Source organism: Nematolebias whitei, chromosome 1, assembly GCF_014905685.2.
Source record: "Nematolebias whitei isolate Nwh7 chromosome 1, NemWhi1, whole genome shotgun sequence".
NCBI classification, from domain to species: Eukaryota; Metazoa; Chordata; class Actinopteri; order Cyprinodontiformes; family Rivulidae; genus Nematolebias; species Nematolebias whitei.
In genome coordinates, this window is record NC_056498.1 from 64,757,549 (window position 1) to 64,783,294 (window position 25,746).

Consider the following 25,746-nt stretch of genomic DNA (forward strand, 5'->3'; position numbering starts at 1 on the left):
GTTCCAGTGAATGGAACTCTGACTGCTTCAGCATACCAAGACATTTTGGACAATTCCATGCTCCCAACTTTGTGGGAACAGTTTGGAGCTGGCCTCTTCCTCTTCCAACATGACTGTGCACCAGTGCACAAAGCAAGGTCCATAAAGACATGGATGGCAGAGTCTGGTGGGGATGAACTTGACTGGCCTGCACTGAGTCCTGACCTCAACCCGATAGAACACCTTTGGGATGAATTAGCGTGGAGACTGAGAGCCAGGCCTTCTCGTCCAACATCAGTATATGTGACCTCACAAATGCGCTTCTGGAAGAATGGTCAAAAATCCCCATAAACACACTCCTAAACCTGTGGACAGCTTTCCCAGAAGAGCTGAAGCTGTTCTAGCTGCAAAGAGTGGACCATCGTCATATTGAACCCTATGGATTAGGAATGGGGTGTCACTTAATCTCATATGTGAGTCAAGGCAGGTGAGTGAATACTTTTGTCAATGTAGTGTATATGGATGCAGTTAGAGAGGACATGGAGGTAGTTGGAGTGAGGACAGAGTGAGATGGAGGATGACTTGAGTCATCCTCGATGTGACATACAAGTTACATACAGTGATCGCTGTAGCAACACCTGAAAAAGAAAAGTCAAAAGAAGATGAAAAAGAATAGGTTGAATTCAAGTTCTGAGAAAAAATCCTCCTTTTTTTTTTTTTTTTTTTACTAAAAGCATCAACGGAAATTCTACCTTGTTTCAAAATGTCTGTCATATGATGCATTTACCACTTTTTTCCTGTTTTATTTTCTAAATGCAGATTTAGTTAAAGTCGTTTTTTACATAAGATTTTTGTGAAGTTCAATGTGTGGTTTGTTAAATTGGACTTTGCACAAGTGAAGACGACATAAAGAGGAATTTAGATTCAAGTAAATTAGGAAGTCACCTTTTACGCAACAAGCGACATGTTGACATCTTACAATTAGCATACGATGTAAAAGTGGAAAGTTTTGCAGTGCCTCAGTTCTTCTTGTGACTGCTCTCACATCAATATGGCCGCTCCTCTCAGCATTCCCATCACTCTAACATTGATAACAGGTTGGTTGCATTGTTTTCATCATATTTAGGTACTTTGTTGCCTCTGTGACATTTATGTCTGTGGATATTAGTTTTCATTTTTCTTTTTTGTGCAAACAAGTGTTCTGATTTATGTTTTAGAAAAACGTCTACAAATGTGTAAAATGTAACAAAATGCACCTCATCAACCTTAACTGTAATACTGAAACAATGTGCTCTTTTCACAGGTGTTTACAGCCTATGTACGGTCAATGAAGTATCAATGAAGGCTGGAGCTTCAGTCTCTATCCCCTGGATTTACAGTCAACAATACAGAAACCATGTGAAATATTTATGTGAGGGAAATTATTGGTCTTCCTGCTCGTATACAGTTAAAACAAACTCACAAAGGGATTCAAATAAATATTCAATCTCTGATGATAAAAGTCAATCAATCTTCACTGTGACCATAAAACAGCTGACATCTCAAAACACTTATTACTGGTGTGCTGTGGAGATTGATGGCGGTGCCGATCATGGGTGTTATTTTCACCTGTCTGTTACCACAGGTAAGCAGCTTTTAATGCAGATTTTAAAGCTTTTTTTAATAAGACAAATATAAGTTTGTAATTTTTTTATTTTTTTTTTACAAGGTTAGCTTTTTGCTACTATATTGTTTGTAAGAGCTGTTACATTTTGTTAATTCTCACCGACATTAACTGGCTGTAGCAAAGCTGTGGATTTAATGCAGAGAGGATTATTCATTACTCATCATTATTCAGAGTATGGCTTCATGCAGGTCAGCGCTGAACTTTCTGATTATTGTGTCTGTTTGCTTGTACTTAACTTGTTGAGGCCATTTTCAATGTAAGAATGTCAGTTTTTATCAGGAAAATTATCCAAACGCTGATAAGTTCGGTCTTTAATTATGTGGATATATTATTTTTCCCATCAAGGTACACCCAGTCTGTATGTGGATAATCAGACAGTGACAGGATTGATTGGAAAAAATATCACTATAGATTGTCACTACACAACCCATGGACAGATGAAATGGTGTAAACTGAAAAGCAGCTGTGTGACTGAAGGATCCAGAATAATAGATGGAACCAGAGTAACCCTGAACAAGAGAGGTGATAACAGATTCACTGTGACTCTGAGTGAACTGAGTCCAGAGAGCAGTGGTTGGTATTACTGTGCCAAAGGAGACTTTCAGATGCCAGTACACCTAACTGTTACTGAAAAACCTAAAGGTAAGAGATTTCTGACTCTTTTTGTTCTTCAAATTATGAAGAACTGTGTGTATTAGCCCAAGTGACTTCAGGACAATCATTAGCTTGTAACCCTTCAATAAATCAGGTAGCATTAGCAGCTGTGTTACGTCAACTTTTATCTGAATGATCAAATAACAGTTTAAAAATTATATACATTAGGTCATTTACAAATGACTTTTTTAAGCTAATGTTTTTTTTTTTATTATTATTATTTGTTTTGCTTAAGTTGAAAAGGCCATACTTAAAGTTTTACCTTTGTTTAAAAGTATCACAACAAAAAAATAAATATTTTAGAATTATTCTATGACCGTTCATATTTTTTCACTGATAACTTTTTCTCCATGGAAATGCTCAAACAAAAACAAACTGCACTGGTTTTTGGTCAAATCAGTGCTTCTAACCTTGCTACTGGTATTGACAGTGTGTCAGTTTTTGCTAATCATGGGGTCTTATCCTACCTACAATACCGCTAGTTCTTCATTTGTCAAGTCACGTTTTTTTTTACTTTAGTAAAAAAAAAATGTTTTTCCCTTGTAGAAACAATCAAAACTTTCACAACAGCTGGACCACGTTACACAGTTGAAAAGAAACACAGGTCAAAAACTTCATTTTCTGCACTTTTTGAACAATGGTCAGACTGTACTCAAGTTAAACAGATATTTTAAATATTTTGACATGTTAAAAACACGATGTCACTTTAATTTGTATTGATTTACGAAATCTGTGTGCTACAGTTCTTTCGACATAAAGATCCTCATCATCCCTCTGAGTTTGCTGATTTTGATCATGATCGTGGTCTTGTTTGTCTGGTTTATACTGAAATGCAGTAAGTCTTAACTCTAGCTTCATATGAAACCTGTTTGTTATCCAACAAAGTTACATCAGATCCTCTGGATGGAACTAGTTTTTTTTTTTTTTTTTTGCCTTTATGGGGCGGCTGTGGCTGATAGAGCAGTCATCCACCAATGCAAGAGCTGGGGGGATTTCATTCCACAAGCAGTTACATGTTGCCTGGGCAAGACACTGAACCTCTCATTGCCTTCAATGTGTGTCCCATCGGTGATAATTCACAGATTATTCTCTGTATAGATCTAGTAAAGTGCTGTATGAATGGGTAAATGAGGGCACAGATTGTAGCGTAAAGAGCTCATCTTGATAAGATAGAAAGATCAAGTGCAGTCCATTTAACATTATGGATGAAATTCTAAACGTTTCAACAAAAAGAAACCGTCTAGAGGACCTGACTTAACTGTTGGAAAGAAAAATGTTCTCGTTATCTGACTTACTGCAACGGAGCAACAAATGATGACAAAATATTTTTAATCGAGTTTACTTTCAAATTCAAATTCAAAAATACTTTATTAATCCCAGAGGGAAATTATTTGTTGTAGTAACTTGTTATCCTCATTTCATTAAGAGATGTTATAGATACTGATGACTGTAGGCAGGAAGGATCTCTTGTAAAGATCCATCCCACAGTGGATCCTAAGAAACTGGCTTCAGATGCCGTCCAATCCGTCCACCCAGACTCGGCTGGCCTTTCGGTTCCCCTGGGCTGTAGAACCACCAGAATGCCAGACAGAACTCCTCCCAGAGCAATGGCCGCTCCTCCCAGCAGTCTGCCGAGCTCCTCGTCGCTGCGGACAGCCAACTGTAGGTACCGAGGGACGATCCTGTCCTTCCGCTGTCATGAGCCGTGTTTCCTGCTAGTTCCAAGATCTCAGTGGTCAGGCACTCAAGCACAGCTGGCAGGTAGATGAGAATGCATCCACAGAACATCCATTCAACTCATTTGAGATTTGGTGCTGTGTTGAGATATTATTTGAGCTTTTGAGATGTTAATCAGCTGCTGTTGGTTGTAGAAAACGGCCTTGTTTCCATGGTTACGCATCATAACAAATGTCCAAAACTAAAAAAGTCTCAGTAAAAATCCTTCCAGATGCACAGCATCTGATACCAGAGGGTATAAACTTGCAAGGACAGATGGTAAACGGTAAATGGACTGTACTTATATAGCACTTTTCTATCTTATGATGATATACTGTATACTCAAAGCTCTTTATACTACAATCTGTGCCCTCATTTTTCCATTCACACAGCACTCTACTATAGCGATACAAAGAGTAATCAGAGCTTTATCACATTCATACACCGGTGGGACACACATCGGAGGCAATGAGGGGTTCAGTGTCTTGGGACACTTCGATATGTGACTGCTGGTGGAATCGAACCCCCAACTCTTGCATTGGAGGATGACTGCTCTAAGCACTCAGCCACTCTGCCCTTACAAAAGCAGGTCACACAGGCTTGCACAGTTGAAACCCAGTCACGAGGATCTGCACCGGACAATGTGCCAGAATTATTTTTAATACACGCATACCAGCTAGTACTGGTCACGACGACCTGGGCTTCCCAGCTCAGACTGGGAGGCGTCAGGTGCGCCTGCAGGCTCCTCTTTCAACTCACACACATTAATTTAACATTACTTAGTGATAAATATTTACCAAATTTCCCCTGACATTAACTTTGTTGGCTTTTTTTTAACCTGGATTATTGAGGAACTTTGATGGTTGTTAATATGTTTACATTTTGTTTACTTTTCTGGTTGACATTGTCAAAGTGCTGGATATAACCACCAGTTTTTTTTTAAAACAGAGCATGACAAAGCAGTTTCAACTACTTCAGTGTTGGTAAGTGATGCTAAATTAAACTTAACAAGACTTATGGGAAATGTTGCACAAACAGCTTCCTTCAAAAAAACAAAAAAAAAACTGTAAAACTTGATTCCCTCTTAAGCATTTTTTTTTTTATTATTATTAATATTTCCACCAGCAAATGTGTGTTTTGTGACATTCATTAACTTTAAAGATGTGTAGATTTAAAGTTGCACTAAGCAAACTTTGCTCAAGTCCTCCGGTCTTTGTTGTGTTCTCTAACAGACTGAGGAGGCGGTAACATACTCTGAAGTTTCTTTCAAGACAAAAAAATCAGCTCAGGTAAACCCAGTGTGCTATATATACTGGTACTGTGAAACCAGCTGTTACATCCAACTTTTCATTCTTTCCTTAACAAAATAAACATATATTCCTCGTAACTGTTTTTAACTGCAGGGTCTGATAGTTGAACATGATGTGGATGTGACGCACAGCTCTGTGGTTCCAGCAAAGCAAACAAGTCTGCAACGGGTAACTAAGACATGACAACGCCCCATTTCTCATTCATTAATTTTTCAGAAGCGCCTTTGGTTAAACGTGGATTGTGCTGAATGTTAAAGCTCATTGTTTAACTGGAAGTTGCACCGAATTTACAAATTGCAAAGAATCAAGATCGAATATGGTCAAATATGATAAATGTCTCCTTGTTGGAGGAACGTCCTTTTGTTTGTCATTGAGTTAATGTTTACTTTTCTTTCAGCAGCGTGAAGCAAGCGATCAGGATGTCACTTACACCACGGTGGTTCGTCACAAGTGAACTGAGAGTTGCATCTGTCTGTGAAAGGATGTGAAACAGCGACTTGTCACATTTCTCATAGCCTTTGATCCCACGTGTTGTGGCCATATATTTATAACCATTCAACAGAAATAAAAATAATTCTGAATTCTAATGTAAAGTTGATTAATGTGAATAAAAATAATTCTGAATTCTATTTAGTTATGTAAAGTTGCTCTTTGTCTGCATTAATTTTTCGTCTCTTATGGATGTTAATGTAAAGTTGATTAATGTGAAATGTTTTGAGTAATATGAGGAAAAAAGGGAGACGAGTTTGACTATTTTATGTATATTTTGTTAGGTTGCTGCTTTTGTAACACAGGCTATCTGAGACTGTTCCCTTAGCTGACATGAAAAATAAAAAATGGTGGTTCTGTATTGGATAAGTGCTTCTAAGCTGCATCATGTCTTCATTTTAGTACATCACGCAACACTTTTTGTTGACTTGGTTAGGAAACAAAGCAAACAAATTATTTCCCATTAATGGTAGAGGTTATAACCCTGAAAAGATGGGAATTGTTGCACAAATTGATCTGTAAAGTATGTATGATCAAAATATAGCTTAGGTATTGTTTTGTGTGCGACTCAGTGGATAAATTATAACACGTGTCCTCACAATCAACTATAACTCTTAGTTGTCTTTGTTATTTACCTTGCAGTGCAGACTGTCGGCATCATAATGTGCTTATGTGCAAGATGTTTTTTTCATTATCACGCTGTTGACCTTCAACCAAAGATTAAGAGTGTTAGGAATTTTTTGTCTCCAAACTCTATGTGTCATTTTTCACCACTTTTAATTGTCCAAACAGGCCTCACTTGTAAATGAGTCTTCAAGGCTCAATGTGACTTATCTGTTTAAATAAAGGTTGAATTGAAAAAAAAAAAAATTACCTCTGGGGGCCAAGATGGGGTAGAGGCAGGGCAGCTGACCTGGGACCAGAAATTCCCAGGCTCGATTCCCAGCCATCCCCACGTCTCTGAGCAAGACAGCCAAGCACCACTCCCCAGGTAGCCTACATAGCTGCCCACTGCTCCAACTGGGTGCATCTCAGTTGCAATGGGTTAAATCAGGGCTATTTAACTGGCGGCCCACAGGCGATTTTTCCAGTCCGCGAGTGACCTCAATCTGGCCAACCTTTTTTTTTTGGGGGGGGGGGGGGGGGGTCTTGATTTGGGTTCTGTTTATTGAATTTATGATTCAATGCAATAAAATAAACACATTTAAAAGGTAACAGATCATTGTAAACTTTGGTTTATTTACATGACTTTAACTGCTGGATGTCCAGCCCCCGAGCTGTTTGCTTTCAGAAACTGTGCCCCCTGAGCAGTTATGTTGAATAGCCCTGGGTTAAACACAGAGAACCAATATCCCCATTGTATGGGAACATACAACACATAACACGTTATTTGCAAAGTTGGACCAAACCCTGCCCAAACCTCCAGACAGATGAATCTTGGACTACCTCGACTTGCCTTGGTTTGGATTGCCATTGTAGGCCTTCAGCCTGGACCCCCTTCATGTGCTGAGCTTACACTGGGAGAGAAGGAACGGGGAATCCTGAGAACCAGCAGAATCAACAATGCAGGCAGACTAGGAGATAAGGTGGAGACCAGAGGACTCTTGTATCTGTGTGAACCAAACTTATTTTCCAATGACGAGCAGGAATAAGGTATCATATTCTATCATTGACTGCATAATGAATTATTTGTTTTTAGTGTGAACCATTGAAATTAGTCTTAAATCTAATTTTTTTGTCTACAGAGACCCAGCTTTATGGTTTTGGTCTTTGGGACAGATGATACCACTTGCTTTAATTAATGGTTGTCTTCTATTTTTAGATTTTAGTAAAACCATCTATCTTGTAATCATCGTATGATCTTTTAAATATTTTTCACTGGCTGAGTTTTTTCGATGTTGGATATTGATCATAGAGATTTGGATCAGTGGGCCCTTTTAAATATGCTTTAAACTAAAAAAAATAAGCTAGAAAAAGTTAAGCTACTGTAAAAAAAATAATAATAATAAAAAGTCTGCTCTCAGACTGCAAGTATTGTGGTTCCTAGAGTTTCCAAGAGGAGAATGGGAGGAATCCCAGTTATCAGGCTCCTCTCTTGTGGAACTAACATCCAGTTTCTGTCCATAAGGCTGACACATTGTCCGGTTTTAAGACTGGGCTCAAGACTTTCCTTTTGATAAATCCTATAATTAGGGTTGGTTTGTTATAGGCTTAGACTACTGGAAGACAAATTGACCACATTTCCTAAAATGAATTGTTAAAATTCAATCATTTCATTTGACATTATTTCTATCTTAACATGTGTCTTAAACCTGCCATTGTGTATCTGTTCCTCCTTCCTGTTCCTCTCAAAACCCAGCTGGTCAAAGCAGACGACCGTTTGTCCTGAGCCTGGTTCTGCTAAAGGTTTCTTCCTCATGAGGGAGTTTTCCCTTTCCACTATTGCCCAGAAATGCTCAGTCATGTCATCTGGACATTTTTTTTTTTTGGTGGAAAGATGTTTCGCTCTCTATCCAGAGGGCTTCATCAGTCTGAGGAGTCCCAAGTAAACGGTTTCCCCACTAAGCAGTACACTCCTTAAGTGGACCAAACAGTTTGCACCAGATTTTATACCTGGATGATTGAGCATGAACTTTGATGTCTTTAACCAATTTGTCTGTGGCTGCCTGCCTGGGAGGAGTGAACAGGGGACAGGACAGCCCCCAGAAACCATCTTTTCTCCAGCAAACAGGTTGGTCCACTTAAGGAGCGCACTGCTTAACCTTCCGTCTAGAGCTCGCTGTAACTGACGTTTTCCTGCCTTGATTTAATACAATTGGTAAACTGAATTCACGTTTCCTTGATTTATTGAGAGTTACTTCTTATGAGGGAGTCCGAGCTGGAAACCTCCTGAGCTGGAGGAGGGCCTGGGGTCCGAGATAAGACCTGCAGGACACGACAGCTCAGTGACTCTTTAAATCTTTGGAGACTATCCAGTCTGGATAGAGGGCGAAACGTCTTTCCACAAAAAATAAACAGACCTGACTAAGCATTATTGGATTTTGTACTTGGATGATTGAGCACGAACTTTGATTTCCAGTCGCCTTCATGCTTGCTCAAAGACGAGTTCTGCAATGAAGGTGCTCTGCACCTCAAATAAAGAATGTTTTTTTTTTTAATAAATGTTTCTGTTCTGTGCCCTGAGATGACTTCTGTTGTGACTTGGTGCTATATAAATAAACTGAACTGAATTAAGACATTCCTAATTGGTAATTTTGTAATGCATGAAAAATCTAAATGTCAATTTAAAAACAGATAAACATAAGAATTACATTTTATAACTTTACTTTTGTTATTTCTGGTCCCATGGTCATTTCTTCAGGGTGAAGAAATCATGTGCTGCCATGAAAGGCACACCAAAATGTTACTGCCTGTGTTAGCAAAATATTTCTTGAACCAGACTTTAATGAAATGCTCAGAAAACAATTGAATGTACATTTTCAAAAACATTTGAAGTAAACTTGATTGAAAGTGATCACCAGGTAATCAACCTTAGCCAATGCATCTGTAACTGAGCCATTGTGACTGGTATTGAGCTTGAATCTGGCGTGGCAGCAGCTGAGCTCCATCTCCCAACACACAGTTGGAAAAAAGATCAGATATTTGTTTAAAACTTCAAACCATCAAAGTGGCGGGCAATATGCATTCCTTCAAGGACATGGCAAATTCTAGCTTTAAATCCAAATGACAGAACTTTTTTCTCGTTTTATTTCTCATCAGAACAGTTTTTAGCTTAGAATCTGCAAGAGATCCTCCATTACGAGCTAAATTCACATGCAATGAATTAAATAGAACTGATCACTTGGAAGATTCATTCAGGGAAAATTTTCTAAAATATGTCCCCTCTCTCCTGAGGGTTGTTTTGTACAACCATCTGATTTGAGCAAAGCCAAGTCTAAAAGTGAGAGCAAAAATAAGAGGAAATCTTGGATTTTCTGTGACTCTGGCAGGACTGAATTTCTATTTAGAACCAGAATTTTTTTTAATACACAGCAGACAAAACTGAATAAACTTAAAAACTTCATCTTGCAACACTTCTCAGGAAATTAAGCTACTTTTAAAAGACAAAAACCAAATGGGAAACTTTATTTTTTGATTTACTACAAAAAGAAAAGCGACATGAATTAAATCATTTAAAGAAATGTGTGAAAAAGTTACATAGGGGTTTTGACTAAATGGAACAATGTATATACATGTTTTAAAGATGCTTAATTAGTTTACAATCTTACTAAAGAGGAAAAAATGAAGCATAGAAAAAAGATATTACTATCAATGAAAGCAAACCAACATGAGCTACAGTATTTCAACTAATACCAAAGGAGTAGCATGTTCAGCTTCTGGGTTCAAAGAGTTTGTTTTACACAAATTTACAGTTGCAAAGACATCATACAAGCAGAATTTAGATAAAAAGACATAACTGAAGGTGAGACGAAATATAAATTCAAGAGTTGGAAATTTTACTACTAAACAAAACAAGAATACATGTCTCTCCTCCGTTTAATCACTTTAGCTTGTCAATTTAATTAATAGACAAGAACTACGGTCGTTTTTTTCATAACTTTTAAACATTTCTTGGTGCTTTCTGTGCACAAAATGAGACAATGCTCCAAGTAACCATCTCCGAACATCTGTACAATCAATAAAATTGAGTGGACAAATCACTAATTACTTACTGCTGGTTGAAAAGAACATACCAAAACTTTTTTTGTTTAGTCAGGTGAAATTTTACCAAGAGCTGACAAGAAACTGTGGGTTGTTTTTTTTTTTTTTAAGAAAATAAAAGTGGTATGTTCAGCATACATTTCGCCCTAATCACATTTATTTGTGTTCTTTATAGCCATTCTGTTCCAATCATGAAGAGAATTGAGGGTCAGAATTATGATTTGGCTCCTCCCTTTTCTTTAACCTGCAGGAACTTGGCCATGTGTTCCAGCCGAACAGAGCCTCGGTGGATCCATTCCTTCTGCCCACTTCCCTGTGCAACAACCAGACATCACATGAAGCATAAATAAAATTACAACTCAGAATTAGGTCTTATTACAGTTTAAAATCATTTTGACTTGGTGCTTTATAAATAAACTGAATTGAAAACTGAACTGAATTGATGGCCCCTGTGATGTTGTCTATATCGCCACCTACTGACAACACTAAGTAACTTACCTTGTTTTCTCCAACTTAATGTACAATGAACAAAATATTGAAAATGTCTTTCAAACTGATCAAACAAACAACTCTATTCTAATTTTGACTTTGATGAGTTTTAATTAAGTCTGGGCAAAAAATATGTTTTTTTTTTTTTTTAATGAAATGACAATTAATATAGATACAGTATCTCACAAAAGTGAGTACACCCCTCATATTTTTGTATATTATTATATCGTTTCATGGGACAACACTTAAGGTATGACACTTTGATACAATGTAGTTAGTGTACAGCGTATATAACAGTGTAAAATTGTCTGTCCCCCCCAAAATAACACAATACATATCAATTAATGTCTAAAGAACAATCCATCCAGAGGACCTGACTCAACCTTTGAGTACAGCCCTGTGTGAAAATGTCCAAATTGTACCCAAAGTGTCAATATTTAGTGGCCACCATTATTCTCCAGTACTGTCTCAACTCTGTTGGGCATGGAGCTTCCCAGGTTGTCACTGGAATCCTCCCACTCCTCCATGACATCATTGAGATGGTGGGCATTAAGAGATTTTGTGCTCCTCCACCTTCAGTGTTTGAGGATACCCCACAGATAATGAACAGGGTTTAGGTCTGGAGACATGCTTGGCCAGCCCAGCACCTTTACCCTCAGTTTCATTAGCAAGGCAGGGGTCGTCTTGTGTTTGGGGTCATTATGTTGGAAAACTGCCCTGTGGCCCAGTTTCTAAAGGGACAGTATCTTGCTCTGCCTCAGTATGTCATGTTGGAATTCATGGTTCCCTCACAGTGAACTGTAGCTCCCCACAGCTCCAAACCATGACACTCCCACCACCATGCCTGACTGTAGGCAACACACACTTTGTACTCCTCACCTGGTTGTCACCACACGTTTGACAACAAAATAGGCTGATCTTGGTCTCATCAGACCACAGCACCTGGTTCCAGTAATCCATGTCCTCAGTCTGTTTGTCTTCAGCAAACTGTGGGTTTTCTTGAGCATCATCTTTAGAAGAGACTTCCTTCTGGGATTACCAGTTTGATGCAGTGTACGGCGGTATTGCCTGAACACAGGCATGCTGACCCCTCACCCCTTCAACTTGTGCAGCAATGCTGGCAGCACTCATACATCTATTTTCAAAAGACAACCTCTGGATATGATGCTGAGAACATGCACTCAACATGTTTGGCCGACCATGGCGAGGCCTGTTCTGTTAAACCACTGTATGGTCTTCAGTGTTTCCCATAGGTCATTTGTATTGGCAGGGCAGGGCGCTCATCTCTTCTGTAATTTTTGTAGACGGGGGTAGGTAAAGACGGCTTAGGTAGGCGGGGTGCCCTCTTTGTATAACTGGTTTTGGTTACTGTGCTACAGCTCAGTTTCAGGGTGTTGGCAATCTTCTTAGAGCCTAGTGCAGGGGTCACCAACACGGTGCCCGTGGGTACCTGGTCGCCCCCAGGGATCGCGTGAGTTGCCCACGGGGCACGTTCTAAAAATAGCACTCATCATCAAGGAGCACCGCCTAATTGTCATTAATTACATGCTTTTAAATTTAAGTTATAACATTTGCATGGATGTAAATTTGAAATTAAAATAATTGATTAAAGTTTTTACAAGTAATTCTTTGTGTACATATTAGTGACCTTGTCTGGGGTCAAAGTTCATAATCACGCACAGCTACAAGCTTTGTTTACCTCCCTGAGTGGAGGGGAAGTTGCAGAAAAGCGTAAGAAAACCATATTTTCTGTGACTGTGAGGAAGAGGTTTTTTAACACTTGTGAAAGACAAATGTGCACGTGTCTCAATTGTGGGGCAACAGCAAAACGCCACAATGTGGAGCAACACTTCACCAGCTAACACTGTAGCTTTAATGGTAACTGCCCGCCTGGCAGAAACATGTCGGAGTTAAAGGCAGCTCTGACTGTTCGCTCCGTCTTTCTTCATGAGGCATTTTCTGATGGGGGACGTCTTGAAAGAAACAATGATGAAGAACGTGAAAAGTAAATTGTTTGAGTGAAAAATGTGATGATTAGTTAAAAATGCAGCAGATCTGAAGATCAGCACTAATGTGACACAAGTCATTTAAAAATACAATAAGTGTTCCTGATCAGGGTCACGGTGGAGTCTGGAGCATGTCTCAGCTTCTTTTGGGACATCCTGGACAGGCCTCCAGTCCATCACAGGGACAGACAAAGAGACAAACGTCCACACACCCAGTCACAGCCAGGGGTAATTTTAGAGACAAAGAGCCCCTAAAAGAGATTCAAACTGAGAACTTGAGTTTTAATCACTAATTATCAATAATAAATTATCATACCCATCTTGGTAAATTATTGATCATTTTTGTGAGGAGACCTAAACATTAGAGAAACAGGCAGTCATACGTTCACATATATGTAAATGTATTAGTAATAATATTATCATTAAAGGTGGGTCATGCAAACTGGTGCCTGTATCAACCCTTCATGTCACTCAGTCCCACTGAAGTAGGATTGTCCTTTTGGTTGCCATTTTTGTTTTGTTTTGTAAAAAAAAAATAAAAATTGTATGCCTGTTTTATGATCGTCTATTGTTGTCGTTGTTATTCACTGTTGTCATCACTCTTTGTTAAGAAATCAGGTCCCTCTTGTAAATGAGACCCCGAGGCTCAATGGGATTAACCTGTCTAAATAAAAGGTTGAATGAATGTTGAACTCCCAGTGACCAGTATGAGAGTGTGAGGAAGATGATACCACATTTAACACAACTGCTCCCCATTCACACTTGAGACATTGTAACACTAATGAGTCACAGGACACCTGGGAGGGAAAATGGCTAATTCAGCACGATTTGGACATTTTCTCTTAGGGCTGTACTCAACTTTGTTGCCAGTAGTTTAGACAGTAATGGATGTGCTGACATTTTGAGGAGACAGCAAATTTACACTGTTATATAAGATGTACACTGACGACTTTATATTGTTTCAAAGTGTCATATCTTCAGTGTTGTCCATGAAAAGATTTTTGTCAATACTGTGAAGGATGTACTCACTGCTGTGAGATACGTTGGCATAATTTAAATGATCATAATTCACAAGTTGTTGTCCCCTCCCCCCTTTTGTGAATTGCAATTCATTTACATTTTAGGTGAATTGACCTAAATGTAATGTTACAAACTGGTTAAATAATCATAGTTTCAAAACAAAAGACAAACACATAAAAACTGAATAACAAAAAAACAACAAGATATACTGACCCGAAAAACAATCTGCATCAAGCTGCAGTCAACAGCATCTACCGTGCACCTCTGGAGGGCTCCCTCCACCTCTACATTAATGATCTGCCCAACCTTGTAGTGGGTAAGATGTGGAAATGGCCAGTTCTTCACATACTGTTTCAAAAAGCCCCTGTGAGTGCCTTCAGGGATGTCCTCTAAATTATCGTCCACTGTGCAAAAATATAAAATAAAAAAACAATTTAATTTTTTGGTGTGTACCTGAAAATATAAACAAGCAGCATTTGTGCATCTGGAAATATGTAAAAAATAAGGATTCCTCAGAGTACCAATGGTAAAAAAAATAATAATAATCTGCATAGAACACCATAAAGGTACATTCAAAATGTTACAGAAATAAATAATATGTATGCAACAAATGAAAAGAACATCTCACTAAGAGCTCCTTTTTGATTTACTTTTGAACAATTGTTAAACAACTCTATATCAACCTATTCAGATGTGATGTAAATGTTTTAGTATCCAATATTTACACAGAGAACCATATACAGTGCCTTGCAAAAGTATTCGGCCCCCTTGAACTTTTCAATCTTTTGCCACATTTCAGGCTTCAAACAAAGATATAAAATTTAAATTTTTTGCGAAGAATCAACAACAAGTGGGACACAGTCGTTAAGTAGAATGACATTTATTGGATGCGTCAAACTTTTTTAACAAATAAAAAAACTGAAAAGTGGGGCGTGCAACATTATTGGGCCCCTTTACTTTCAGTGCAGCAAACACTCCAGAAGTTCAGTGAGGATCTATGAATGATCCAATGTTGTCCCAAATGACTGATGATGATAAACAGAATCCACCTGTGTGTAATCAAGTCTCTGTATAAATGCACCTGCTCTGTGATAGTCTCAGGGTTCTGTTCAAAGTGCAGAGAGCATCATGAAATCATGAAGACCAAGGAACACACCAGGCAGGTCCGAGATACTGTTGTGGAGAAGTTTAAAGCTGGATTTGGATACAAAAACATTTCCCAAGCTTTAAACATCCCAAGGAGCACTGTGCAAGCAATCATATTGAAATGGAAGGAGTATCAGACCACTGCAAATCTACCAAGACCCGGCCGTCCCTCTAAACTTTCATCTCGAACAAGAAGACTGATCAGAGATGCAGCCAAGAGGCCCATGATCACTCTGGATGAACTGCAGAGATCTACAGCTGAGGTGGGAGAGTCTGTCCATAGGACAACAATCAGTCGTACACTGCACAAATCTGGCATTTATGGAAGAGTGGCAAGAAGAAAGCCATTTCTCAAAGATATCCATAAAAAGTGTTGTTTAAAGTTTGCCACAAGCACCTGGGAGACACCAAACATGTGGAAGAAGGTGCTCTGGTCACATGAAACCAAAATCAAACTGTTTGGCTGCAAAACGATATGTTTGGCGTAAAAGCAACACAGCTCATCACCCTGAACACACCATCCCCACTGTCAAACATGGTGATGGCAGCATCATGGTTTGGGCCTGCTTTTGTCAGCAGGGACAGGGAAGATGGTCAGAATTGATGGGAAGATGGATGGGGCCAAATACAGGACCATTCTGGAAGAAAACCTGTTTGAGTCTGCAAGAGACCTGAGACTGGGACGGAGATTTATCTTCCAACAAGACAATGATCCAAAACATAAAGCCAAATTTACAAAGGAATGGTTCACGAATAAACGTATCCAGGTGTTGGAATGGCCAAGTCAAAGTCCTGAATCCAATCGAGAATCTGTGGAAAGAGCTGAAGACTGCTGTTCACAAACGCTCTCCATCCAACCTCACTGAGCTCGAGCTGTTTTGCAAGAAAGAATACCATACCATACCAATTTATTTATATAGCACTTAAAACAGCAACAAGGCCAACCAAAGTGCTGTACAAAAGAACCAAACATGCACAGCAGACAGGAAAACATAAAATAGAAATACAGATACAAATAGCAGCAGAAGCTAACTAAAATGGCCAACAGAGTAGAGAACAGACCGGACCAAAACAAATCACACCGTGTTAAAGGCAAGCGAATAGAAGTGGGTCTTCAAGCGAGACTTAAAGACTGAGAGTGTGGGAGCCTGCCGGACACTCAGTGGCAACTCATTCCACAGTCGTGGACCTGCAACAGAGAAAGCCCTGTCACCTCTGAGCTTACGACGGGTTTCTGGGACTGAGAGAAGCATCTGGTCTGCTGACCTCAGAGAGCGCGGTGGGACATATGGCTGCAGAAGATCAGTGAGATAGGACGGGGTGGAACTGTTCAGTGATTTAAAAACATACATGAGAATTTTGAAATGGATCCGAAGGTGAATGGGTAGCCAGTGCAGGGAGGCCAAAACTGGCGTGATGTGCTCTCTATAGCCTGTACCAGTTAAAAATCGGGCTGCAGCATTTTGGACCAGTTGTAGACGAGCAATGGAGGACTGACTGATTCCAAACAGAAGTGAATTGCAGTAATCAAGCCTAGATGTTATGAAGGCGTGGATCACTGTCTCGAGGTTCTTTTTGGAGAGTATAGGCTTCAGCTTAGACAGCCGTCTCAGCTGAAAAAAACAGGATTTGACCATCATGTTTACGTGACTGTTGAGTTTTAAGGACGGGTCCATTATCACCCCCAGATTAGTCACCTTTTGTTTCTCTAGCGGGGCTAGAGAGAAAAGGTCAATGTCATGGTTCATGAGTGAGCCACTGGGATGGAACAGCATGACTTCAGACTTCTTCTCATTGAAGCTTAACAAGTTTAAAGCCATCCAGTCCCGGATGTCAGCCAGGCAGTCAAGAAGAGGCTGAATAGAGCGTGTGCCTCTGTGCCTCAGGGGGAAGTAAATTTGGCAATCATCGGCATAGAAATGAAAGGGTATGTCGTGTTTGCGGAAGATAGCACCTAGTGGCAGCAGGTATAAAGAAAAGAGAAGGGGACCGAGGATGGACCCCTGCGGTACCCCCCACTGGAGTGCGGTCGATGCCGAACTAAAATCTTTGATATTGACACAGAAGGTTCTGTCAGAGAGGTAGGACCCAAACCATTTAAGGGCTGACCCTGTGATGCCCACCCACTGCTCCAGGCTAGAAATGAGGATATTGTGGTCGATGGTGTCAAAAGCAGATGTAAGGTCCAATAGGACAAGCAGCACAGAATCACCTGCGTCTGTGGATATGAAAATGTCATTAGAGCAGTTTCAGTGGGCAAGAATTTCAGTCTCTCCATGTGCAAAACTGATAGAGACATACCCCAAGAGACTTGCAGCTGGAATTGCAGCAAAAGGCGGCGCTACAAAGTATTAACGCAAGGGAATAATATTGCACGCCCTATTTTCCGTTTTTTATTTGTTAAAAAAGTTTGACACATCCAATAAATTTCATTCCACTTCACGATTGTGCCCACTTGTTGATTCTTCACAAAAAATTAAAATTTTTATATCTTTATGTTTGAAGCCTGAAATGTGGCAAAAGATTGAAAAGGTCAAGGGGGCCTAATACTTTTGCAAGGCACTGTATCAATGTATATCCTCCAAAATGCACAGCAAGCTTTCTTTGTCTATTTATTGTGATGCCAAAAAAAAAAAAAAAAAAGACCTTCCAAACTTACATGGTCTGCAAACCAGGTGAAGTGAAGGTAAACTCAGGTAGATTGCTGACTGGTCATCCAAAAAGATCAAGAACCTGAGAAGTTTAAATGTATCAAAATAAAACTCTCATTAATGCATTTAAGTTTACCTTGAGAAATTCTGAAAAAAATTATTAAATTTCTAAAGCATCAAAACTGCGTGCAGGTGATAAACATGTTGAGTAACACTCATTCAAACCCAAACCTTAAGCGATTCTTTCTGCTGGGGAGCTCGGCCAAAATACCAGGCAGGAAGCTAAATTCGTCATCCGTAGACTGAATAACAACTCGAGCGCCAACATACAGCTCCTCCAGTTTAGGTGGGCTGTCGAGGGCAATGTGATGTCCTGATACAAGGCTCCTGCCTTTTTCTTCAAAGTTAACTTTATACTTTACCCGTCCGTCTTCTGCAAGATAAATAAATAAGTGAATAAGATCAGTATAACAAAGGTTAAATCCTGTTAAGTTAACTGGTACATCATACAATAGACCAGTAAACGTTATTCTATGACAGGGGTATTCAATTATAATTTAAAGAGGTCCAGTCAGACAAAATTTCATGAGGCCAAGGTCCGGAAGTCCAACTATTTAATGTATATATAGTTCATGTAGTTTACAGTTGGATTAATTTGTTCTATTTCGTATAGACTTCGCCCTTTAAGGCTATCGCTAGTGGGTTTATCCCTTTGCGCGCAGCGCAGCACTGAAAACTTTAGTCCACGCCCACCGGCAGTGTGGGCCCCACCCTCGGTCCGTATAAATTACGGTGAGACGGGGCAATCGGCTCCCATTTTTTCTTCAGCCAGCTAGCGAGTACTGTCAGAAGAACGAAGGAGGAAAAGATGTCCAGCTTTGACCGGCACAACTTTTGCGAATGATGCCTGGGTCTTCGCCACGCCAACCTCCTGCCGTCCCGGTGAGCTCTTCTTCCCCGAGGAGAAGCAGAGACGAGAAGCCTTGTTCAAGGTAAGTGCCGAGGAGTGTTTTTCCGTGGAGGGCCGCTACTCCCTGGACGATGCCACTGCCTTTTCTAACGTGTTTTCCTCGCAGTGAATCAGATGATTCCCTCGAAAAAGGCGTTGTTGGCAGCAGCTCCGCTGAGTGTTTTTGCATGGTGGGACGCTATGCGCAAGACAACGCCACCGCCTTTCTTTGACGCAGAGTCACGCAATGAATAGAATGATTCCTCAGAGAAAGGTGATGCTGGAAACAACCTCACTGCCCCTTCCCTCCTGGAGAGTGTAGTGACGAAAGAAGAGCGGTCGAACGGATGTTCAGCCACCAAGGGTCTTCCCATGACGGCAACCACACCGCTCCCAGCCGTCGGCGCCCTCCTCTTGGAGCTGACCGGCATAATCCAAGAAGCTGCTAACACAAAGGGACTTTCCGTCCCTCGCCTCCCTCCGCCCCGATCGGATGATCTGGCAGGAAGGTTTGGCTCCGCCCCGACTCGATGCCCTGATCCCATCTGGCCTGGCTGTCTAGCTGTGAGGTCACACTGGAACGAGGCTGCAGCTGGGCCCGGCAAGCTGAAGACATCCTCGCCTCCATCTCTAGAGTGGAGGGTTTTACTGATCTGTGTTTTCCCTCGGTTCCCCCCCTGGAGACAAGCCTGGAGGAGGCGCTTGGGGGAAAAAGATTCCAGGATGGACCAGCAACTTGCCCCTCCAGGGAAGCATGACCAGATGGTGACAAAGGTCTCCAACAGAGCTCACCAGTGCTCATTCCAGGCGGCCGCGGCCAACAACAATGTCGCCCTGCTGGCCTACAGCATCTCTAAGAGTCTGGAAGAAGCAGACCTGCTGGAGGAGACAAAGAGCTCTCTCTGTAAAATCGCTGACGTCATCTTAGAACATGTGCGCCACCTCTGCAGTCTGCCTGTCCCGCATCGCCGCCTGGATGACCATGATCCAGAGGACCACTTGGCTCCGCCTCTCACCATCCCTGTCCAAAAGGCTGCAGAAAGACCTGCTGGAGGGCCCCATAACCCCAGAGGTGCTGTTGGGGGCCAACTTCAGGACCATCCTTGAGAAATCGCAGAGGTTCGAGGAGGTCTAAGAGACTGTACACCTTCTGGTGATGTCACGGTCCTCCTCCCGCCCCTCTAGCCGCTGGAGGGACAACCCTGGCCAGCAACAAATCTGAAAGTAAAAGTTTCATCTGATTCCAGCCTGACCGTCAGATCAACTGATCTCACAGTTGCCTCTCTTCACACATTCCCCACATAGAACGAGCTGGTAACTTCTAAACAGCATTTTAAATGGCACTGCAGTTTGGTAAATTTCACAAACACTTGTCTGCCACGTTAGCTAAAAATGATGTTTTTTTTCAGCAGATCGAGTCCGGTAAAATCCCTTGTTCTCAGCCAGAGCCTGTTTTTATTTTCTGCTGTTTTCTGCCCACTCACCACGTAGAGGGAGTAAACTTGTTTCTCCACGACAGCTGCAGCCGCCACCGAAACGGCATTTCACTCAGAAAGCGCTCACGCCTCCTCTCAGTGCGCGCCGGCTCACCTCAGCTCTAACGTGAGACTGCAGCCTGGGCTCAGCACAGAGGCACACATACAGCATTTTTCTGTCAGAACATCCCCCCACCCCTGGGTTCCCTCCAGAAAATCTCCGGAGCAGATGATGGCAATAAGGGTTTTTTAGTCTGGTTGACGTTCATGAGAAACATGACACAACACAAAATGTGTGCCCACTCTCCGAGCATTACTCACAGTGGCAGAGAGTGTGTTCCCTGGACAGATGGACGGACCATCTGATCAGCAGGGTTTACACGCTGCAGTTTGCAACTCAACCCCCACCATTCAGAGGGATTATAGAGACCAGTGTTTCCCCTACTATTATACAGGTGGGGTGCCCCACCCCGCCAACAAAACTGAGCACCCCGCCTACCAAATTGTACTTGCCCCTCTCTCCCCCACCCGGTACTGACATATCACTAAGGTAGCGGCGCAAAATACAGGCTCTCTAGCTAAAAAGTCCAAGGCAGCACTCACATTGCCTCTTCCCTCATGTTGAACGCCCCAGCCCCCGCTCAAGAACTGTTAGTACAGGCTGCGCTCAGACATGTTTCCGTCCCCCCCATCAGCAAAAATCATGGATGAGATGAGCACCCCGCCATGGCAAGCTAACTAGGGGAAACACTGGAGATGGTTCTGTCTTCTCCAGAACAGAGCTTGTCTCTCCAGTCAGAAGTTCAGGAATTTCTGATGATTTCCAGAGTTCCCAACGGAGAGGAAAATACTGGGTTTTTTCCTCCCACTACTTCCTGGTTCTGAAAAAAACCGGAGGGATGAGACCCATTCTTGACCTGTTCATGTTTAACAATTCGATCATGGGGAGACAATTCCACATGCTGACAATCAAACAGCTGCTGGAGAACTTCACCAGAATGATTGGTTCACCTCCATAGATCTGAAGGGCACATTTTTTCACATTTCCATCATTCCGAAACACCCCACATACGTTCTCGAAATGCGTGGAGACGGCTCTGCAGTCGTTACACATGGCAGGAATGAGAATTATTTTTATCTGGACTATCTGCTTTTATTAGCTTGGTCCAGATAGGAAGCAGTCACACAGACCAAAACACTAGTGTTACACCTGGGGTTTTCTATAAACTGGGAAAAAGTTCCGTTCGTCCGTCATCTGGAAGTGGAGCTAAACTCAACCACAATGAGAGCCCGTTTATCACAGCTGAGAGCCGAAGCTCTGTCAGCTCAGCTCCGCCGTGTCAAACTCTGCAGCATAGTGACAGTTCTGCCTGTCATGCGACTCCTGGGACGATGTCAGCAGCCCACATCGTGGTTCTGCTGGGCCTACTTCACGAGAAACCTTCAGAGATGGTTTGCCCGCCTGCGCATAGATCCTGTGCGCCAGAAGAGGTGAATAATTTTGTGCCCCCCTCCGTGAGAAACGATCTGAATCACTGGGGAAACCCCCTCATTCTGTCAGAGGGAGTTCCCATCAGCAGGCCAACGTCACACATCTCAGTTTTCACAGACGTGTTCCTGTCAAGCTGGGAGGAATGTGTCTGTCCCAAGCAGTGGGAGCACAGTGGCTGGACCACGTCGCTTCACATAAATGTGCTAGAATGTTTCACGGTCTGAAACATGACTCAGCATTTTGCCCCCCGCTGCGGGATCAGCATGTTCTGATCCACACAGACAACAAAGTGACGGCAGTTTACATAAACCGTCAGGGAGGCATGCGCTCAGCCCAACTGTTACGCATCGCGAAATAGTTGTTGTGTTGGGCACACAAAAACCTGCTCTTCATCAGAGCAGTGTACATTCCCAGCGTCCTGAACAGGCGAGTGGATATCATGTCGAGGGGCGGTCCCCGCCACAGAGACTGGAGCCTCCATCCCGAGCTGATCTCTCGGATTTGGAGCAGGTTTGGCCGAGCAGCAGTGGATCTGTGCGCCACACGGGAGAACACCCAGTGTCAATTATGGTTCTCACTGAGCCCACAAGACGACCCACCGTTAGGAGTGGACGCCTTCGCTCACAGCCCGTGGCCAAAAATGCTCCTTTATGCGTTCCCTCCAGTCCTGCTGATATCACGGACCCTGGACCGGGTCCTGTCAGTTATTCTTGTAGCTCTCGAATGCATAAGCGCTCTGTGGTTCCCGAATCTGCAGCGACTGATATTGGGTCGGCCGTGGAAACTGCCGTGGGGGGGGCTCTCCTCCTGGCAGGAACAGCGATCAGGAGTTACTCAGAAATAGGTCAGCATCTTTGAGTCTGGCCGCTGAACGGATCCGTTTAGAAAAGATGGGCCTCCCACAGGATGTGGTGCGTAGAATTCAGGCAGGGCGCACGAGCCGCTTCCACCACAGCGCTGTACACATCAAGTGGACAGTTTTTCAGCGCTGGTGCGCAGAGAAAGGCGTGGAGGCCATCTCATGTCCACTAGGTGGCTGCTGTTGTTCGGCATATTGCTTTTGTACTATTAGTGCTTAGCGTATTCTTGGTTTAGCATATTTCTTAGTTCATATCTTAGATCTTATTACTGTTTATCTTTACAATTTATACTTTGCTGGACGTAACTGGGATCCTGTGTACACATTTTCGTTCCATCACATGTACCACACGCTCTCCTGGCAATGAACAGCATACACAGCATTACTCTATTTGTGCTGTTGAACAGGATCTTCGGGATGGACCAGTCTTTGCGATGTATGTTGGGGATTTAAAGCCATAGCAAGCAGCCATCAGGGCACTAACAACCTATTGTTAGACTGATGGTCCTCCTTTATCATGTGAAAAGCTAGTTTTGGCTATCACCAGAAAACTGGTTGATTCACGAGAAGGTGTTGTTTATAAGACTTGAGTTTGTTGTAGCTTCTCAGACTGACAAAGTCTTTTTGATAAAAGGCGAACCATTTCTACAATTTTTTAAATTTTATTTACAAAAAATGTAATCCTCCAAAGGATCTGACTTAACTTTGTTAGAATTTTCTACCAGGATTATTGAGTATGCATCAGGACTGTTAAAAAGTACTTACCCAGAATCACAGAAATGCAATGACATGTTTGCGTTGCGATTCTCGCTGAACCTTGATTGTAAAACTACGAGCTACATTAAAATATAATAATCTTCAGAAGTTTAATAAACCCTGACACTTTTTAGAAATTACAAATCAAACGTATAAAGAAACTGTCTCAAAATAATTTTTACATAAATTTAACTTAAATGACAGCATATTTCAGTCTTAATAATGTGAGATTCCAGCAATCTGTAAAAAAAAAAACAAAGAACACAACAAATTTTTTTATCCAATAGGTTTCTCCTCTTACCCTTTGTAACAATCTCCAGTAGTTTCCCTCTCTGCCACAGCATAGCTCTCTTTCTGGCCAGGACTGTCATGCCCACTTTTACCTCGACCTCTGGCAAGTCGGGACGAACCTTTGTGGTTTCGTTGGAGGAATGGGCAAACGCAGACGATACAATAATGGGCCCACCTTCTGCCACTGTGTAGGGAAATAAATATATGCACTCAATATGTACTTAAAAGTAAACACTCTGAATTTAATTTGTCCAAAGGGCTTACATGTTTGGATGCTCAGGTGCGTGTACTTACCGTTGTTGTCGTTGGCATTGTTGCTGCTGTTAATGTTATTACTGCTACTACTGCCGTCACGACTGCTGTGACCATTGGTGTTACTTATCTTTGGTGGAGGAGCATTAATTGCAACATGCTTTTTGGATTTCAAAGTTTTCCGTTTTTTACCAGTGACGTCAAAGTCTGAATCTGAATCATTGTCTGGTTCCCACAGCCGATCGGAGTCAGAGCTGCAGCGGGACTCGGTTTCACTGTAGAACTGCTGAGGCGTTGGAGGTTGAAGGGCATTAATTGTAAATTCAGGGAGTCTTGTCAAAATTACAACGGGTTTCTGTTTCAGTTGAGTCAAGTCAAGTCCATTTTCACAATAACTTATCTTCTGAGGACAATTGGTTGTGGGGAGAAAGGTAACACAACCAAGGCTGGACACATTTCCTGGGGGGAACAAAAACAAAAAAAATTAATAAAACTAAACAAAGCATTCATTTAGGTTGAATATTAAAAATATCAACTATCAGAATGTTTATTCAACTTTTATTTATACAGACTAGCCTCATTGAGCCACGGGGACTCATTTATAAAAGGGACCTGTTTCTGTGAGCAGCAAGTTAGCCATCTGGTCTAAAACATTTGATTGTTGTACACGATGATTGATTTGGACGGACAATGTAATCATTTTAAAACGAAACCAATCAAGCTAATTAGTTTTACCTCATACAAATTAATAATGTTTATTTCAAGGGGGGAAACATCTAATATGCACTTACCAGTATCACCTGAGCCGTTCTGAACCATCATCAGCGAAATCGGCTCACACTCATCCACCTCCATCATGACTGAAAAAAAGCACATTTACCGACAAGACAATGAATTCAAGAACAAATCTTACAACGCTGCTGGGGGTTGTTAAAAACATGATCACATTAACACATATGCACTAAATGGTAGAAAAGAACGAACTCTGGTTTTATTTGGGCCATTTAACAATCGTTAAAAACGTAAAAGCTGCTGAAAAACTGAGGGCGCTGATAACATCAAACAAAGCGTGGCTATCCCACTAAATCTACATCCTTACCTATTTGAGAGTCGAATACAGTACTACCTTGAAATAAACAACAAGTTTGTTCACATTAGGATCCAAGGAACCGTCGTCGTAGTTAAAGCTAACGCTGGTTAACGCGAAAAATGTTTTACAGTTTTAAGCTACTAGCGTTAGCCAAAGCGCGCGCTAGCGACTCTTCTTCTTGGAAATATTACGGTAGTACGAAAACAATAAATTTTGCTTTACTGCCACCTAGCGGAATTAAACTAAACGTCATAACAACAACAAAAGAAGAAGCGTATCATTCTCGCTAAACTCGTGATGTTTTTAATGACATTCAGTTATAATTACTTACACACAATTGTATTATTATTTTTGGTGTTTTCGTGTTTTAATCCTCTTCTGTGTGTGTAACTAACGCTTCTTCCTTAAAAATTTGTAACTACGTCACCTTGTTTTTCATGTAAATAAATATTTCTGAATATGACATAAAACTAAAAATTTAGGAAACTGATGAAACATGCAATCAGTAAATTATCGAGGTAACTTTTGCTCAATTTTTATCTATTTACTTTTCCTCTTTTTCAAAATTTTGCTGGGCTGTCACCTTAACCCATCACCTAACAGTTTACAGTACACAAGTTTACAGTCTTACTATCAATAAAACAATAGAAATGACTAAAAGACTACCACTTTTTACATTTACTTAATAACCTTATTATTGAGCATGCATCAGGATATTTACTTAATAACAGACTATTAAACAAATGGCTACTAAT

General features: G+C 41.3%; 2 protein-coding genes across 2 annotated transcripts; one reads left to right on the forward strand and one right to left on the reverse strand.

Moving 5' to 3' along the window:
* Window positions 1–1,317: 1,317 nt before the first annotated feature.
* On the forward strand, window positions 1,318–7,466 carry LOC119430329. The gene is made up of 3 exons (XM_037697752.1): window positions 1,318–1,603; window positions 2,123–2,287; window positions 7,294–7,466. Exons 1-3 carry the CDS (start codon window positions 1,318–1,320, stop codon window positions 7,464–7,466), a joined length of 624 nt encoding a protein of 207 aa, XP_037553680.1.
* Window positions 7,467–9,944: 2,478 nt separating this feature from the next.
* On the reverse strand, window positions 9,945–25,176 carry LOC119419263 (histone-lysine N-methyltransferase SETDB1-B). Its single transcript, XM_037686574.1, has 8 exons — window positions 25,001–25,176; window positions 24,693–24,761; window positions 23,944–24,360; window positions 23,660–23,833; window positions 18,059–18,260; window positions 17,836–17,909; window positions 14,244–14,434; window positions 9,945–10,828 (listed from the first exon to the last, which is right to left on the reverse strand). Exons 2-8 carry the CDS (start codon window positions 24,757–24,759, stop codon window positions 10,730–10,732), a joined length of 1,224 nt encoding a protein of 407 aa, XP_037542502.1. The 5' UTR covers window positions 24,760–24,761; window positions 25,001–25,176; the 3' UTR covers window positions 9,945–10,729.
* Window positions 25,177–25,746: the final 570 nt, after the last annotated feature.